Genomic DNA, 15,459 nt, shown 5'->3' on the forward strand with positions numbered 1-15,459 from the left:
TTTAGATATAGGAAGATATGGTGTGAGTGTCAATGAGACAAATCTCCATAAAAAAAACAATTTAAAAGAGTAACTGATTTTTCTTTATACCTTAATGAGATTTGAACATCTTATAACAACTGTTGCATCTAATTTCTAGTAGAGTCGTATCGTCAATTTTCTCAGAACGGTTGTTTTTTTACAATAAAGAACATGTTTAGTTATTCGTTGAAACTAATCATGTAATTTGTCTTCTGTTATCACAACATGAAGGAATACTCATGTTTATTGTCATTTTGTTCTTTTTGTCCGTCCATAGTATATCACATGTTGATATTAATACTGTGAAGTTGTTAGCAAAGTATTGATTCTCTATGTTCAGTCGAACTTTAAAAATATGTGAGATGAAAACTGTAAGTTCATTCGACAAACAATGTATTCAAAACATTCCAGATATCATCAAACAAAAAAAGGTGCCTTACCTGAAACGAAAGTGATAAGGGAATACGGTTCAGTCACAGGGGAGGTAATGACGTTGCTAACGTAAAATGTTAATTGTTATTTTCGCGACGTCAAACGGTGACTTTTCGGGAAAAGATGCAGTTTTTGGCTGATTTTTATCATTCAAACTTATTTGACGAGTTTAGGGACCCCTCTTTTTTAAATGACATTTGGTTTTAATTACGTAAAAAGATTATCTGTACCAATTTTCATGAAAACGTAAATAGTGCATTTTTTTGGAATTTGATTAATATACAGCAAAAATGACGTTTTTTTTTCTACATTCATGATCATTTGATGAATTTGAGTTATTCGTCAAAATAAAATGTACAAATTTATGCAATATTTATATAAGACATCAATTTCAAATAATTTAACAATAAACAGATCATGTTTATCTTTAAAAAAAAAAAAGGTATGTATTTCTATCGAAAGAAAAAATACGTCCACAAATACGTATTTTGAGGAAATAACTGAAATTTGAAAGAGTAGCAAAATTTAAAAACGGGATCAAAACTGTATCGTACGCCCTACTATATATATAAAGGTAACGAAAGTCATAAATCAATTGGGGGAAAACAAATCCGGATTACAAACTAAAACTGAGGGAAACAGATCTCATGTAAGGGAAATAACTCATCATTGTCAAAACTCCAGACCGAAAAGTAGTTGACAGTTGTTGTTAAAATCTAAACTCATTTGAATGTGAAGAAACAACGCGGGAATAGCACGAATTTAAAATGAAATGAACGTCTTATTATGAATGGGAAACATTAATGAATGTTTTTTTTAAATATTCGTATGATATGTTGGTTGGAATATACTGATCGTTTGGTCATTCAGAAATAACTATTGATGCAACTAAGAAAAAAACACAATATAACGTCTCGTTTTATTGGTCGAAAAAATATAGATTCAAATTCAATTCTGTGTTATCGTGAACGGACACAGTTGATAGACATGGGAGTTTACAATCTTTGCTATGAAACAATAATAACAAAACGAATGTTTTGTAGTAATGACCCTTTCCACGATTTACAAAAAGATTGCCGAAACAAGCGAAGAGAATAAACTTTGTAAAATTCTAATGTACCAGATTATGAAAGATTTAAAACGAAGCACATGTACTACGTTCTTATACACATTATTTGGATGGTTAAAGCAAACCAAATATTATTTTAAGTATTTTAATATCAAGAATTTAACTTGAAATGGCGAAGTTAAGAAGGGGTAATAAAATGCATTTATATTAATTAGATGGATTCATTCTGCGAAAAAAGTAAAATATCGAAAATAGTGATCCCCAAAGGATATTTTTTCATGAACAATCTATCCAATTTTGAGCAATTCTTTACGACTTGAAATTTAGCGCGGTAGCCCATACTTTTTATCATATTTTGTAAAAAAACCAAAACATTGAAAAATATTCTTTTTTGAAAAAGGATACAAAACATCTTTCTAATGAAATATGTATTCATGATCCGTCATAATGGCGATAAAGCTGATATACTATACGTTTAAATGCTGCAGTTTATGGTTGAAGAACATATAATTTAAAACAAACATAATAAGATTTATTCCTATGAAGAATAAATCCGGTTATCGGAGGAAAGTGGGCTTAAGTTTTGGGAGTTGTCCCGCTTTATACACGTTATGGAATTATTATATTATAAGTGACGTTGCTTAAACTGTGACGTCATTCATTCTTTCTTTCCCACGCCACAGCAGAGACAAGACGTAGAAAATTAGGTTCCGTATAAATTAACAAATATGGTTTCAAAAGATACAAATTTTGGTTGAATATTTAATTTTATTTATTTAACTTGGTATATTGAATGAATGTCTTTCAAAAAATCGTAATTTTATTGAAAGTTTGGAAAGAGAAAAAAGCACATGGTCTTGATCCTGTAATTTGTTAAGAGATTTTTAAATTTGCCGTTCTCTTCCGAGAATTACTATGATATGTCATTGAGATTTTTATTTGTTGGTTCAATTAAGTTGAACTCATGAATTTTGTTTCCAGAAAATAGAATTTTAACAGTGAAAGTTTTGGATAAAAAACTACGCACATGGTTTAAATGACACGTGTCGCATGGACGTATGCGATTTGGAATCTTACGTTGTATAAACTTTTCCAACAGCTACGATGTGAGCAATTTGAAGTGAAATCAATAATGATCAAATGGAGTTCATATGAAATAATAATAAAATATAAAAATAAAAATAATAAAATGTAACTTTTCAAAGGTGATTTCACTAATATTATTGTAGTATTTTTCAGTTTAAAAACCATCGTACAGAAATGGGAAAGACGGTGCGCATGTCGCAAAGGCCCACTAAAAGTCCGTACGCAGCGAAGAAAAGGTTAAGGTCCTCAGCACAGCAGTCCGACGAGGTTATATACCAAAGAGTACAGCCAAGGGATGTACCTGCACAGTTGGGAAGCGGAGCTAGTAATATCGCTGGACAGAATACTTCCACGCAAGTTCCAGCTCAGATGACTCCAGAACTTAGGAATGAAGTTATTCAGACTGTCAATTCCCTTATTCACTCACCAGCTACTGTTACATCTCCTGATTCAATCAATGAAAGTCAACAATTGAATACAGGTATAACACCTAATATTTTACCAGTATATAGTGTAAATGATAGGCTAGGTTTAAATGTTTCACAACAAACTCAGGACAAAATAATTAATGGTGAATATGTAGATTTAAGTATTTTGCTTACAAATTCAAGCACAGAGCAATCAATTTCTTTAACTTTAGATACAAATGGACAGCTGGTTATCCAAGCTAAACCAAGTAAAAAGATTACTGATATTAACACATGGATAGATGCTTTCCTAATTGACACAAGTATTTGTGTTGGTGTGCATTTAGAAGATACACAAAATATTTTAAAATATATGTATTCGGTTAAGTTGGGTGCGAGTCGTTCAACTGGGCTCGGTTGGAAGGACTATGATCAACAGTTTCGTCTAAAGAAAGCTAGAAATCCATCCATGTCATGGGCTACAGTTGACCAAGAACTTTGGCTGTTATATATTCATACAGGGCAGGCAACTGCACCTAGCAGTTCTGTGGTTAATATGGTTAACACTTACAGGAAGTGTTACGAGTACAATAACAAAGGTGCATGTATTTCACCACAATGTCGATACATTCACAAATGTTTGAAATGCAATGGTTCCCATCCTGCCATCAATTGTAGGGTCCCTCAAAATGGGACTGGTTCACGAAGGGGTAATTTTCGTCCCTTCAACAGAACAAATTTCAGACAAACCGGAAGTGGAACAGATGCAGGTAGACAGCTACCCTTTATCCGAAATACATAGGCTGTCAAAAACTCCAATTAAGGTCGAAGTTTTATTAAAATTTATTACAAATTATCCTAATCAGGTGGACAAACAGATTTTATCTGATGTTTTTTTATATGGTTTTAAAGTGAGTTATGAAGGACCAAGGTTGCCTACAAATTGTCACAATTTAATTTCAGCATATCAAAACAAAAAAGAACTTGAAATTAAACTTTTAAAGGAGTTAGAGTCGGACCGAATTGCGGGTCCATTTTCATGCAGGCCATTCAAAAATCTACGTTTATCTCCAATAGGTCTTGTTCCTAAAAAACCGTCTGGATGGCGTCTAATTCATCACTTGTCATATCCATTTGGTAAAAGTGTAAATTCTTTTATTGACCCTCAGAATTGTTCGGTACAATACACTTCTTTTGACAAGGTTCTTAATACTATAAGTGAAATAGGACCAAAATCGCTGATGGGACGAATGGACGTGTCCTCGGCATTTAGATTGATACCATTACATCCCGATGATTTTGATTTATTTGGTTTTAAATTTGATGATAATTACTTTTTCCAAAAAGCATTGCCAATGGGGTTAGCGGCTGCTTGTAATTTGTTTGAAAAGTTTGCCACTTTTGTTGAATGGTTGGTTAGGTTGAGATCGGGACAAGAATCTGTGGAGCATTATCTGGATGATTTTTTCTTTGTCGGGAAAGTAGATTCAAACAATTGTTTAATACTTATGAATTCTTTTTATGATGTTTGTACCGAAATGGGCATTCCTCTAGCGGAAGAAAAAACTACTGGTCCATCCAGTAAAATAACTTTTCTGGATTTAGAAATTGACACTATAAACATGGTTATAAGAATTCCGCTTGATAAGTTGAGAGAAACAAAGAAAAAATTGTCCTTCATTTTAAAAAGTAAAAAGGTTACGCTAAAAGCGTTACAATCACTAGTTGGTTTATTGAATTTCTGCGCAAGAGCAATTCCTGCAGTGAGAGCTTTCAATAGACGCTTTTGTGACGCAATGTGTGGAGTAGTTAAACCAGAACATTTTATTCGAGTTTCTGTTAGCATGAAAGAGGATATACATATGTGGTTAACATTTTTAGATTTATTTAATGGAAGTTGTAAATTTGGTAAAAATATCTGGCTGACAAATGAACAGTTAAATTTGTACACTGATAGTACAGGAAATTCCAAACTTGGATGTGGAGTATATTTTTCCGGAAAATGGGCATACTTTGATTGGCCCGTTAAATGGCATGAAACAGAAATAATGAAAGATATGACATTTTTAGAACTTGTACCAATACTATTGGCCATATATCTTTTTACGTTCGAATTGAGAGACAAACAAATTATGTTTCACACAGATAACTGTTATTTGGTTGCTATTTTGAATAAAAAATCATCAAAATCGAAACGAGTTATGCAGTTGGTTCGACCGCTCGTATTGCAAACAATGGTGTATAATATGCAATTTAAAGCATGCTTTATCGAAGGACGTCTCAACTGCATAGCAGATGCAATTTCTCGTAAACAGTGGGAAAGATTCAGAAGCATAGATCCAGCGGCAGATCCATTACCAACACCAATACCACGAGATTTTCTGAGGCTGATATCGATGTTGAAATTAACAAACTAGTGGAGTCTTCAGTATCAGTGAACACTAAAGAGACATATCGTACTGGTTTAGTGGTTTTCGAAGCGTTCCGTAAATTGTATAATTATGATATCATTTGGCCACCACTTTTATCGCATGTAACTACATTTATTGCTTATATGTCACTCAACAAAAGGGCTTATAGGACAGTTAATTGTTATCCGTCTGCAATAAATTTTCGTTGTAAGTCAATGGAACATTCTGGGTTTTCAAAAAATTTCCTGGTTCAAAAAATGCTTGAGGGTTTAAAACGTATAAACAAATCTAAAGATACAAGATTGCCAATTACAAAGGAAATATTAATACGTATCATTGATAAATTACCAAATGTTTGTTCTTCAAAATTTGAAGCAAGCTTGTTTTCATCTGCGTTTTCGTTGGCTTATCATGGGTTTCTTAGGATAGGTGAAATAGTACGCAATAAAAAGTGGCAGGCGCACCAAGTAATAGCAATTGAGAACGTTACATTGTCAAAGAAAGATTACAATGAAATTGCAAAAATTGTTATCCCATTCTCAAAAACTGACCAATATGGTCATGGTACAGTTATAGAAATAACGGAAACTAAACTAAAAGATTGTCCAATTTATTGGTTGAAAAATTATTTAATGCAAAGACCAAAGGTTAAAGGTCCCTTATTCTGTCACTTCGGGGGATGTCCAGTGACAAGGTACCAGTTTTCATGTGTTCTAAGTAAGGTTTTAATACATGTAGGGATAACCGATTCGGTTTCATTTCGAACACATTCTTTCCGTATCGGTGCTGCTTCAAGTCACTTTGAAAAGGGAACCTCCGAAGAAGAGATAAAGAGACTAGGTCGCTGGAAGTCAAATGCATTTAAGGGGTACATTCGTTAACTAGTTGCAAAGTATGATAACATACGATATTGATTTTCTTTCAAAAACGTTCAAATTCAATCAATACAAAATGTACGTACACCAGCTTGTTAAATATCAAATTAACAAATTTACAATTCATACTTTTTTATTAGATGAATCTTCAAGTCAACAAGAACACAATTCAATTTGGGTTGTTGGGTCTTCGATTGTAAAACATGCGTTTATAGAAGCTAAAAGATCATTTGATGGCTGTAGCTTAGGACTACATAGAAAAAGTTACAGGGTATGGTGGCAAGGTAAAGGTGGCATGAAATGGGGAGAGCTTGTACCAAGAATAAAATTTCTTCTACAAATTGAATCCCCTCCAAAAATTTTAGTTATACATTGTGGTGGTAACAGTATAGGGGCTATATCACTCTTTAATTTTAGAGAAACCTTGAGGTCTGATATTTTGAAATTACACGAAATGCTTCCACAAACAAAAATTGTGTGGTCCCAGATTCTCCCGCGTTTTAAGTGGAGATATGGTAAAAACCAACAAGCAATGAATATAGCAGCCACAAGAATTAATAACTTTGCCGCTTGGCTGTGTATACAATTGGGAGGATGTTACATAAAATACCCGTAAATATCATATAACAATCCCAGAATGTTCACATCTGACGGAGTTCATTTATCTGATTTGGGCAATTGTTTTTTCTTATATCATTTACAGGCTTATTTAATGAATATGGTCATTTAAAAGTACGGTCACGGCGGTTGTGTTATGTCGCTACCGCATTTGTGGCGGTGGTCGAACTCAGTGTCCAATAACACTCAGAATAGCCACCGAATTCGACCATATGGCGAAAATAGCGACACAACATCTACAAATATATTAGGCTTCTTATAATGGAATTATGTATCCGCTGAGCTTCTGTTTCCCAGGGCCAGCATCCGATATATTTTGGAAGCAATAATGTTAATAAGGATATTATGTTGATATATAAGGAAATGACATTATATTAAAGGAATAACAATAAGGTGGAAATAAGCAATAAGGAATGGACACTAATTTGGAAATAAGGAATAAGGAATGGACAATAAGGTTTAATTATATTATATACATGTACTAGGGACTTGCCAATTATGTTTCTCGGCAGTCCCATTCTTTGTCAAGCCGTGGCCGTACAATTTTGTACTTTTGCCAAATAAAATATTTCTAACTTTACATTTGTATGTCATTTGGCCCAACGTTGTCTCAGATAATAAGATTTATTCCTATGAAGAATAAATCCGGTTATCGGAGGAAAGTGGGCTTAAGTTTTGGGAGTTGTCCCGCTTTATACACGTTATGGAATTATTATATTATAAGTGACGTTGCTTAAACTGTGACGTCATTCATTCTTTCTTTCCCACGCCACAGCAGAGACAAGACGTAGAAAATTAGGTTCCGTATAAATTAACAAATATGGTTTCAAAAGATACCCACCCACCCACCACTTAAATGTAATTTATATGACTTTTGTATATATGTTATATCATGTTGTTCGATGTTCTGCTGTTTTTGTTCTATTTTTCAGGTTGAAAAGATTGTTAGTTTATTTCGGTTATAATCCCAGTCCTTCGTCACGGCTTCAGACAAAGACGTCCACAGACTTCAACCATTTGGCGAAAATAGCGACACAACATCTACAAATATATTAGGCTTCTTATAATGGAATTATGTATCCGCTGAGCTTCTGTTTCCCAGGGCCAGCATCCGATATATTTTGGAAGCAATAATGTTAATAAGGACATTATGTTGATATATAAGGAAATGACATTATATTAAAGGAATAACAATAAGGTGGAAATAAGCAATAAGGAATGGACACTAATGTGGAAATAAGGAATAAGGAATGGACAATAAGGTTTAATTATATTATATACATGTACTAGGGACTTGCCAATTATGTTTCTCGGCAGTCCCATTCTTTGTCAAGCCGTGGCCGTACAATTTTGTACTTTTGCCAAATAAAATATTTCTAACTTTACATTTGTATGTCATTTGGCCCAACGTTGTCTCAGATAATAAGATTTATTCCTATGAAGAATAAATCCGGTTATCGGAGGAAAGTGGGCTTAAGTTTTGGGAGTTGTCCCGCTTTATACACGTTATGGAATTATTATATTATAAGTGACGTTGCTTAAACTGTGACGTCATTCATTCTTTCTCTCCCACGCCACAGCAGAGACAAGACGTAGAAAATTAGGTTCCGTATAAATTAACAAATATGGTTTCAAAAGATACCCACCCACCCACCACTTAAATGTAATTTATATGACTTTTGTATATATGTTATATCATGTTGTTCGATGTTCTGCTGTTTTTGTTCTATTTTTCAGGTTGAAAAGATTGTTAGTTTATTTCGGTTATAATCCCAGTCCTTCGTCACGGCTTCAGACAAAGACGTCCACAGACTTCAACCATTTGGCGAAAATAGCGACACAACATCTACAAATATATTAGGCTTCTTATAATGGAATTATGTATCCGCTGAGCTTCTGTTTCCCAGGGCCAGCATCCGATATATTTTGGAAGCAATAATGTTAATAAGGATATTATGTTGATATATAAGGAAATGACATTATATTAAAGGAATAACAATAAGGTGGAAATAAGCAATAAGGAATGGACACTAATGTGGAAATAAGGAATAAGGAATGGACAATAAGGTTTAATTATATTATATACATGTACTAATGCTTGCCAATTATGTTTCTCGGCAGTCCCATTCTTTGTCAAGCCGTGGCCGTACAATCTTGTACTTTTGCCAAATAAAATATTTCTTACTTTACATTTGTATGTCATTTGGCCCAACGTTGTCTCAGATAATTGTTAAGACTAAATGTACGCGTTGTAATACGTTCAAATAAAGCAAACTTCGCATTGAGTATGTGTAATATGTCGCACATTCAAATTATTTTACTATCACACTCCAGGAGTTTTAATTCAAATGGCTAAACTAAACAGCTTTCAATTGTAATTTTATTGTATATTCTCACCAGTTTAATGTCAGAAACGTTATAATCATTTCGTTTATGTGTAATGAGTTGGTGTTAATTTTGAAAATTATATGTTAATGATTTTTTATGCGAGAATGCTTTAATTTCAAAATGTCTTTGTACATGTTTTCATTTTTATGAATGCAAATATTTTTTTAAGTAGGTATTTAGTTTTAATGGCGATATTTAATTACATATGCATACAGTCTTAATTGGTATCGCTACGTAACAACAGGACAAGTTACTATACTCGAAAGAAATGTTACCAGTTGCGTGAAAATTCCAGATTGCTAATTGTTATCACTACGACCATAGTGTATTAGTTATTGTCAATTTAATACACCTTTGTTTGAATCACCGAGTAATGATTTGCTGTTTATGCAATTTGTTTTTAAGTTTGGTCATTGAAATTTTTGATTATATGGATTTCTGATAAATGTGTGTTAATGTGCATTAAATGCGATAGTTGTTTTCCTAAGAAACATGTGAATTGGTCCAAGAGTTAAATCCCCTGTACCATAGACTGTAATAATTTAGAACACAATATTCAATCAAAAAGAACTTCGATTATTCTATTTTTCAAGACAGTATAAATCATGATAAACAATTATTTGAAAGTGTATCAAAACAAAACAAAGAACATCCATCCATATTACGTAAAAAGGAAATAAGCTTGACTGAAATATCCCACAAAATGTGTATCATCTCTAAGAAGTTCTATTCTTGCAAAATAAGTCCACTCTTTTTACAGGCCGACTATAATGAATTTCAAACATTTTTTATCATACATCTATAGACCATTTATAAAATAAAGAATGTTAAAATCTGTTAATTCAGAATGTTACGAATGTGCTAAAAAGTCCGCACTTCGGTATAGACATGAATACTAAGGATTTTCTTATCCCATGTATACCTTAGCTGTATTTGGCACAACTGTTTGGAATGTTGGGTCATCAATGCTCTGCAACTTTGTATTGTTTGGCTTTATAACAATTTTGATCTGACTGTCACTGATGGGTATTATGTAGACGAAACGCGCGTCTGGTGTGTCAAATTATAAGCATGGTACCTTTGATAACTATTTACACAACTGGGTCGATGCCACTGCTGGTAGACGTTTTGTCCCCGAGGGTATCACCAGCCCAGTAGTCAGCACTTCGGTGTTGACATGCATATCAATCATATGGTCATTTTGTATATAAATATGATTTTTTTAAATACTAAGGATTTTATTATCCAATGCAAAGTTTACCTTAGTCGTTTTTGGCACAATTTTTGGAATTTTGGGTTCTAAATGCTTAAACTTTGTATTGTTTGGCTTTATATTTACCTCGATCTAAGCGTCACTGATGAATCTTATGTAGACGAAACCCGCTTCTGTCGTATTAAATTATAAGCATGGCAATTTTGATAATAATTAGGTATATGTCCTTGTTATGAAGTGTTACAGCAAAGTTAACTATATCGACACAAACCCCAAGTTGTTGATGCGGCTCGTGTTGTTCAGTCCTCCGTTTTTTGTTTTTGAGTTTTTTATACTATTGTTTGTCTATTGGTCTTTTTCCTTTTTTATTTATGGTGTTATCTGTTTATTTTCGACATATGAGTTTAAATGTGCCTCTGGTATCTGTTGTTCCTCTCTTACTGTTTCCTTGTGTCGTGATCACCTTCGTTGTCTGGATGGTCCCAGACATCCCACTGTATGTTAACAGAACTGCTTGAAAATTGCTCCACAACATTTAATCAAACTTACACATCATATTATTATAGAAAAGTTGTATATGGGGTAATGCATTTATGACACAAAATTAGTCATAGAAAAATCACAATCATAAAGGACTTGTAATTACTATAAAATACACACCTGTATGAATAGACGCAAAGGGTTTGCGTCTTTCTTTAGATTTATGTATACATATGTATAAACGTCGATGAAATACTGCAACATGGTAGTCGCGAGGTTTAGATTAGTTGTAGACCTAAAGTTGGAAGTACAGATTTTTTTAGATTTCCTGTCTTTCTTTTTAAACGTTTCTTTTTTCACGTTTTTCTTATTTTGTGTGTAATTGATTGAATTTTCCCCCTTGCTAACGGTAACGAAACGTCTTCTTTGTGTTGTTTGCTACTTATTGGCCATGTAAGGTTTATCAGATGAAATATAAAACATTCAATTTTCCATTATCTTGTTTTCTTGTGTGATTTAATGTGTTTTGATATGTAGAGTTATAGATGAGGCAATTTCTAGATAAAAACAGACGTTAAATTATGATAGCAAGCAAAAACGTTTCTGTTATCTAGATAGCCCAATAGATAGTCAGACAAAATATAAAGTTCACTATTAAACATGAAGATAAGTCTGAAACCAAAGCCAACTACTACTAAAAGGCTTTTAAAGATTGGTGTAGTTGTAAAGATGTCTTTTCCGATACGATGTTTAGAAATTTTGGAGTTGGGAATGCAGTTTTGGGTCATTTTAGAGCTTTGAGCACGATTTCCATAAAAATCCACAGACCTATATATTCTTTATTTATTTTTTCTGCAAGTAGAAGAACTTACGTTGAATTATGTATTACAATATTATAATTCAAATGATGATAGAGCCAAATTTCCTCAGAGCTCAGCTGTACAAGAATATGAACAGATTTTGAAAATTACCAATATAATAGGTTAAATGATTTGCATGATTCACAAAATGTTTTTTTTTCTTGTATTATTTTTTATTTATGTGAAAAATAATGTGTGTAAAAATAGAATCTTAAATTTGATTAATAATTTGTATTTGCGTAAATAATGATATTGTTTTTATTCTTGTAGATTGGGTTTTGTGTTTGTTACTTGTAGCGGCCAAGTAGCAGATAGTACCAGACGAACTTGAGTTTGCTTAATTCATTATAAGAAATTAAAGCTTTGCTGCACACTGTCAGTCGAGCTGATCCCAATCAAAGGTGTTGCGTTTATTTTTCATCAGATCATGTCTTTCAATTTGCCTTTTGTTTTGCACTGATCGAAATAAATACGATACCGTAACGATGTTTTTTTATTTGATTTCACGATTTTTAATCAACACGTTTATAGAGTGAAATTTCATCAATTGTTATTGTTTTTGGAGGAAATATCAACAGATGTATGCCTGGATAATATTTCAAGCTCTACATCGTCTACATCGTCCCGAGTCTATAACAAGTGTGAATGAATTTAACATAAAAAGTCAATATCTGGCAGTGCACTTAACATCCAATTTAAAGAAATAAAGATATGGCATAGTGGCTATTTCAATTTCTCGGATTAAACATCTATATTGCATACGATTGTAACAAGCAAAGATCAACAGTTTATCATAAATAAAGGTAATAAAACTGACTTGTACAAATGTAGTATGAAAATGACATTCCTCGAACAATTGTATATATCTATAATGTATGTCATATGCAGCTGTCCTAGTTGATATGAACTGACTTCAATGGGTATTAAACACAATGATTTTAATTTACAAGACCAGAAATACATGCAATACTTGGATAGTTTTTATCTAGTATTGTTTGGTCTACAATGTTTAGAATCGTGATGTTGGATTCTGTTCAAAGGTCGGAAACTTTTTATAATTTTCGGTTATATGCGTAATAACACTTTTAGCAGTATCTTTACTGAATTGACAGCCTTTGATTGTTTCCCCATCATTCCCAGTATAATCCGTAAACAATTTTGAGTATTCATTTGGTAGAAGTTTATCAACAGGATTAAAGGTCACAGTCACGGACTTCTCGTCAATGTTATCTGCTTTATATCCAAACGACCAACCCTTTTGAGATCATCATTGGAAATTGCCGTAGAGGTATCACAACAAATCGATGTCCAATAGAATTTTGGTACGTTCACCCCTTCAAAAATTGTATTCCTTATTTCTCGCTTTGTATATTTATTATTGCTTGGTTGCACTCCTACAATTACATAGATTTTGGCTCCTGGAAATATACATCTAATTTTTACAGTCTCCAAAAGACCTTTCTCCATTTCCCCCCATATGTATTGGTTGAAATTATCATATTAGGGAGCAATATTGGTAAGGGAATTTGTTGCATATCTACTGTCATTGTTTAAGGCATTAAACAGTTGGGGATTTACATGGCCTTTATCATATCCACTGTTACTGTAGTCCGTACCTAATGCTTGCTTTTTTCCAAACTTTGAATGTTTAGAAGATTCAAATTTGATCATGTTAAAATCTCCACCTCCCCAATTAGTTGCTAGCATTGGCTCTATGAAAAACTTGTCATCGAGTCGTGTACCTTTATAAGTTAAGTCTAGTTCTAATGCACTGTATACAGGAATTCTATTGATTGTATCATAAAGTGTTGCATAAAAAACTGTGTTCTTGTACTGTTGACATATGAAAACCATATCCTCTGAAAGATGACTATAACTTGGACTTTGTCTTTTGTAAAAAAATTGGCTGCATTCGTTGAAATTTTTTACCACTTTGGGTTCAGTTGCTCCTAGATATAGAAATAACACAAGCACAATTCTTAAGCCCATTTTTATACCTGAAAAAAACAAACAACAAGAAAATGTTTTATATAAATGGAATTCGAGTTTTACATGTTATAGCTGTCTGTTCTTTTTCAACAAAAATTCCCGTGCCAAATCTTCATACAAATAAATTTATGACACCCAGTTTTATTTTTAAATATAAACTGATAAAATTGAAAATGGAAATTGGGAATATGTTAAAGAGTCAACAACCCGACCAAACAGACAACAACCCGACCAAAGAGCAGACAAAAGCAAAAGGCCATTAATTGTTCTTCAACGCAGTGAGTAAATCCCGACCCCGGAGGTAGTCCTTAGCTGGCCCCTATACAAAATTGACGTCCCACTAAACTCCTCAACGTATAAAGGAACTAAATTTAAAAAAAACCTACAAGACTGACCACAGGCTCTTGACTTGGGACAGGCGCAAAACATGTTTTGTGAGATCTCAACCCTGCCCCTGTATCTTTAGCAAATGTAGAATAAGAAACATTGTTTATTGATTATTCCTTAATGTACACATTCCAATTTTTTTTTAAGTGTAATCTATAAACTTTCAAGCAAGCAGCTATATCCAAGATATAAGCATACTAAATAACGTTATGGTTAAATAGGAAAACTTTGCTCAGTATATCATTTATGATGCCAGTGAACATTTTTGGATACAGAGCCATCTAGAATATTTTTATTAAGGCCGCAAAGCTGGATTTTGCTTTACATAGAATCATATTCAAAACAGTGTGGTCCTGGCCATTGATTGACGACCTAAATTATCCCATTGACTGGGACAGATTAGGTGAACGGTTGTCAGTAACAATCACTGCTCACTATGTACTTGTTAAAGATACTGAATCTGTGGGGTCACCAAAGGTTCTCAACACCAAAATAAAGCAATTCGAAAGACGAATCCGGAATAATACGATGTGTTAATTTATATTAATAATATAAATCAAAACATAAAGATTATTCCTGAATAGTTTTTCTAATTATTTTATTATTAAAGGCGTTAAGAACCTTTGGTGACCCCACAATTTAATTTCTATAATAAGTAAGAAGTGAGCATTGGTCGTTACAGACAAACGCTCACTTAATCTGTCCCAGTCAATGGGATAATTTAGGTCGTCAATCAATGGCCAGGACCACACTGTTTTGAATTTGATTCTATATATCAGACCAATTGTTTTTATATACATGTGACTTTACAAGTGAATATTTAAGTGTTTAAATAAAAGTCATGTATAAAACGTACAAAACAATCCGATATGGCTGCCAAGTTGAAGATGGTTGACAAAATGTACTAAGAATACTACACCATATACACTTAATGAGGTCTACAAATAAGCACAAGTTTAGTAGATATATAAAAAATTTAGGAAATTTAAAGATATGAACGAAAGCAAATATTTCAAATGCAGGTTAATTACCAATACAACTAAACAATTTAAAAACAAACAAGTGTTTCTCAATTTTTAAATATATTACACCGTTGGTTTTCCCTTTTGAATGGTCTAACACTAGTCATTTTGGTTCCTTTATAGCTTGTGGGGGAGCCATAATTGTATGCTCCTTTTTGAAGACCTTACATTGACAAATTATAATGGTTTACTTTGATAAAT

General features: G+C 32.9%; 3 protein-coding genes across 3 annotated transcripts; 2 read left to right on the forward strand and 1 right to left on the reverse strand.

Annotated features, from left to right (window-relative positions):
* The first annotated feature begins 2,068 nt into the window (after positions 1-2,068).
* Positions 2,069-8,304, forward strand: LOC134687357 (uncharacterized). The gene has a single exon (XM_063547592.1). The coding sequence runs from the start codon at positions 2,783-2,785 to the stop codon at positions 3,815-3,817; it is 1,035 nt and encodes a 344-aa protein (XP_063403662.1). The 5' UTR covers positions 2,069-2,782; the 3' UTR covers positions 3,818-8,304.
* On the forward strand, positions 4,257-5,432 carry LOC134687906 (uncharacterized). The gene has a single exon (XM_063548364.1). The coding sequence runs from the start codon at positions 4,257-4,259 to the stop codon at positions 5,430-5,432; it is 1,176 nt and encodes a 391-aa protein (XP_063404434.1).
* Positions 8,305-13,360: 5,056 nt separating the features above from the next.
* On the reverse strand, positions 13,361-13,714 carry LOC134687907 (endonuclease domain-containing 1 protein-like). Its single transcript, XM_063548365.1, has one exon. The coding sequence runs from the start codon at positions 13,712-13,714 to the stop codon at positions 13,361-13,363; it is 354 nt and encodes a 117-aa protein (XP_063404435.1).
* Between the last annotated feature and the right edge of the window lie 1,745 nt (positions 13,715-15,459).

This window comes from Mytilus trossulus, chromosome 10 (genome assembly GCF_036588685.1).
Source record: "Mytilus trossulus isolate FHL-02 chromosome 10, PNRI_Mtr1.1.1.hap1, whole genome shotgun sequence".
Classification (NCBI taxonomy): Eukaryota; Metazoa; Mollusca; class Bivalvia; order Mytilida; family Mytilidae; genus Mytilus; species Mytilus trossulus.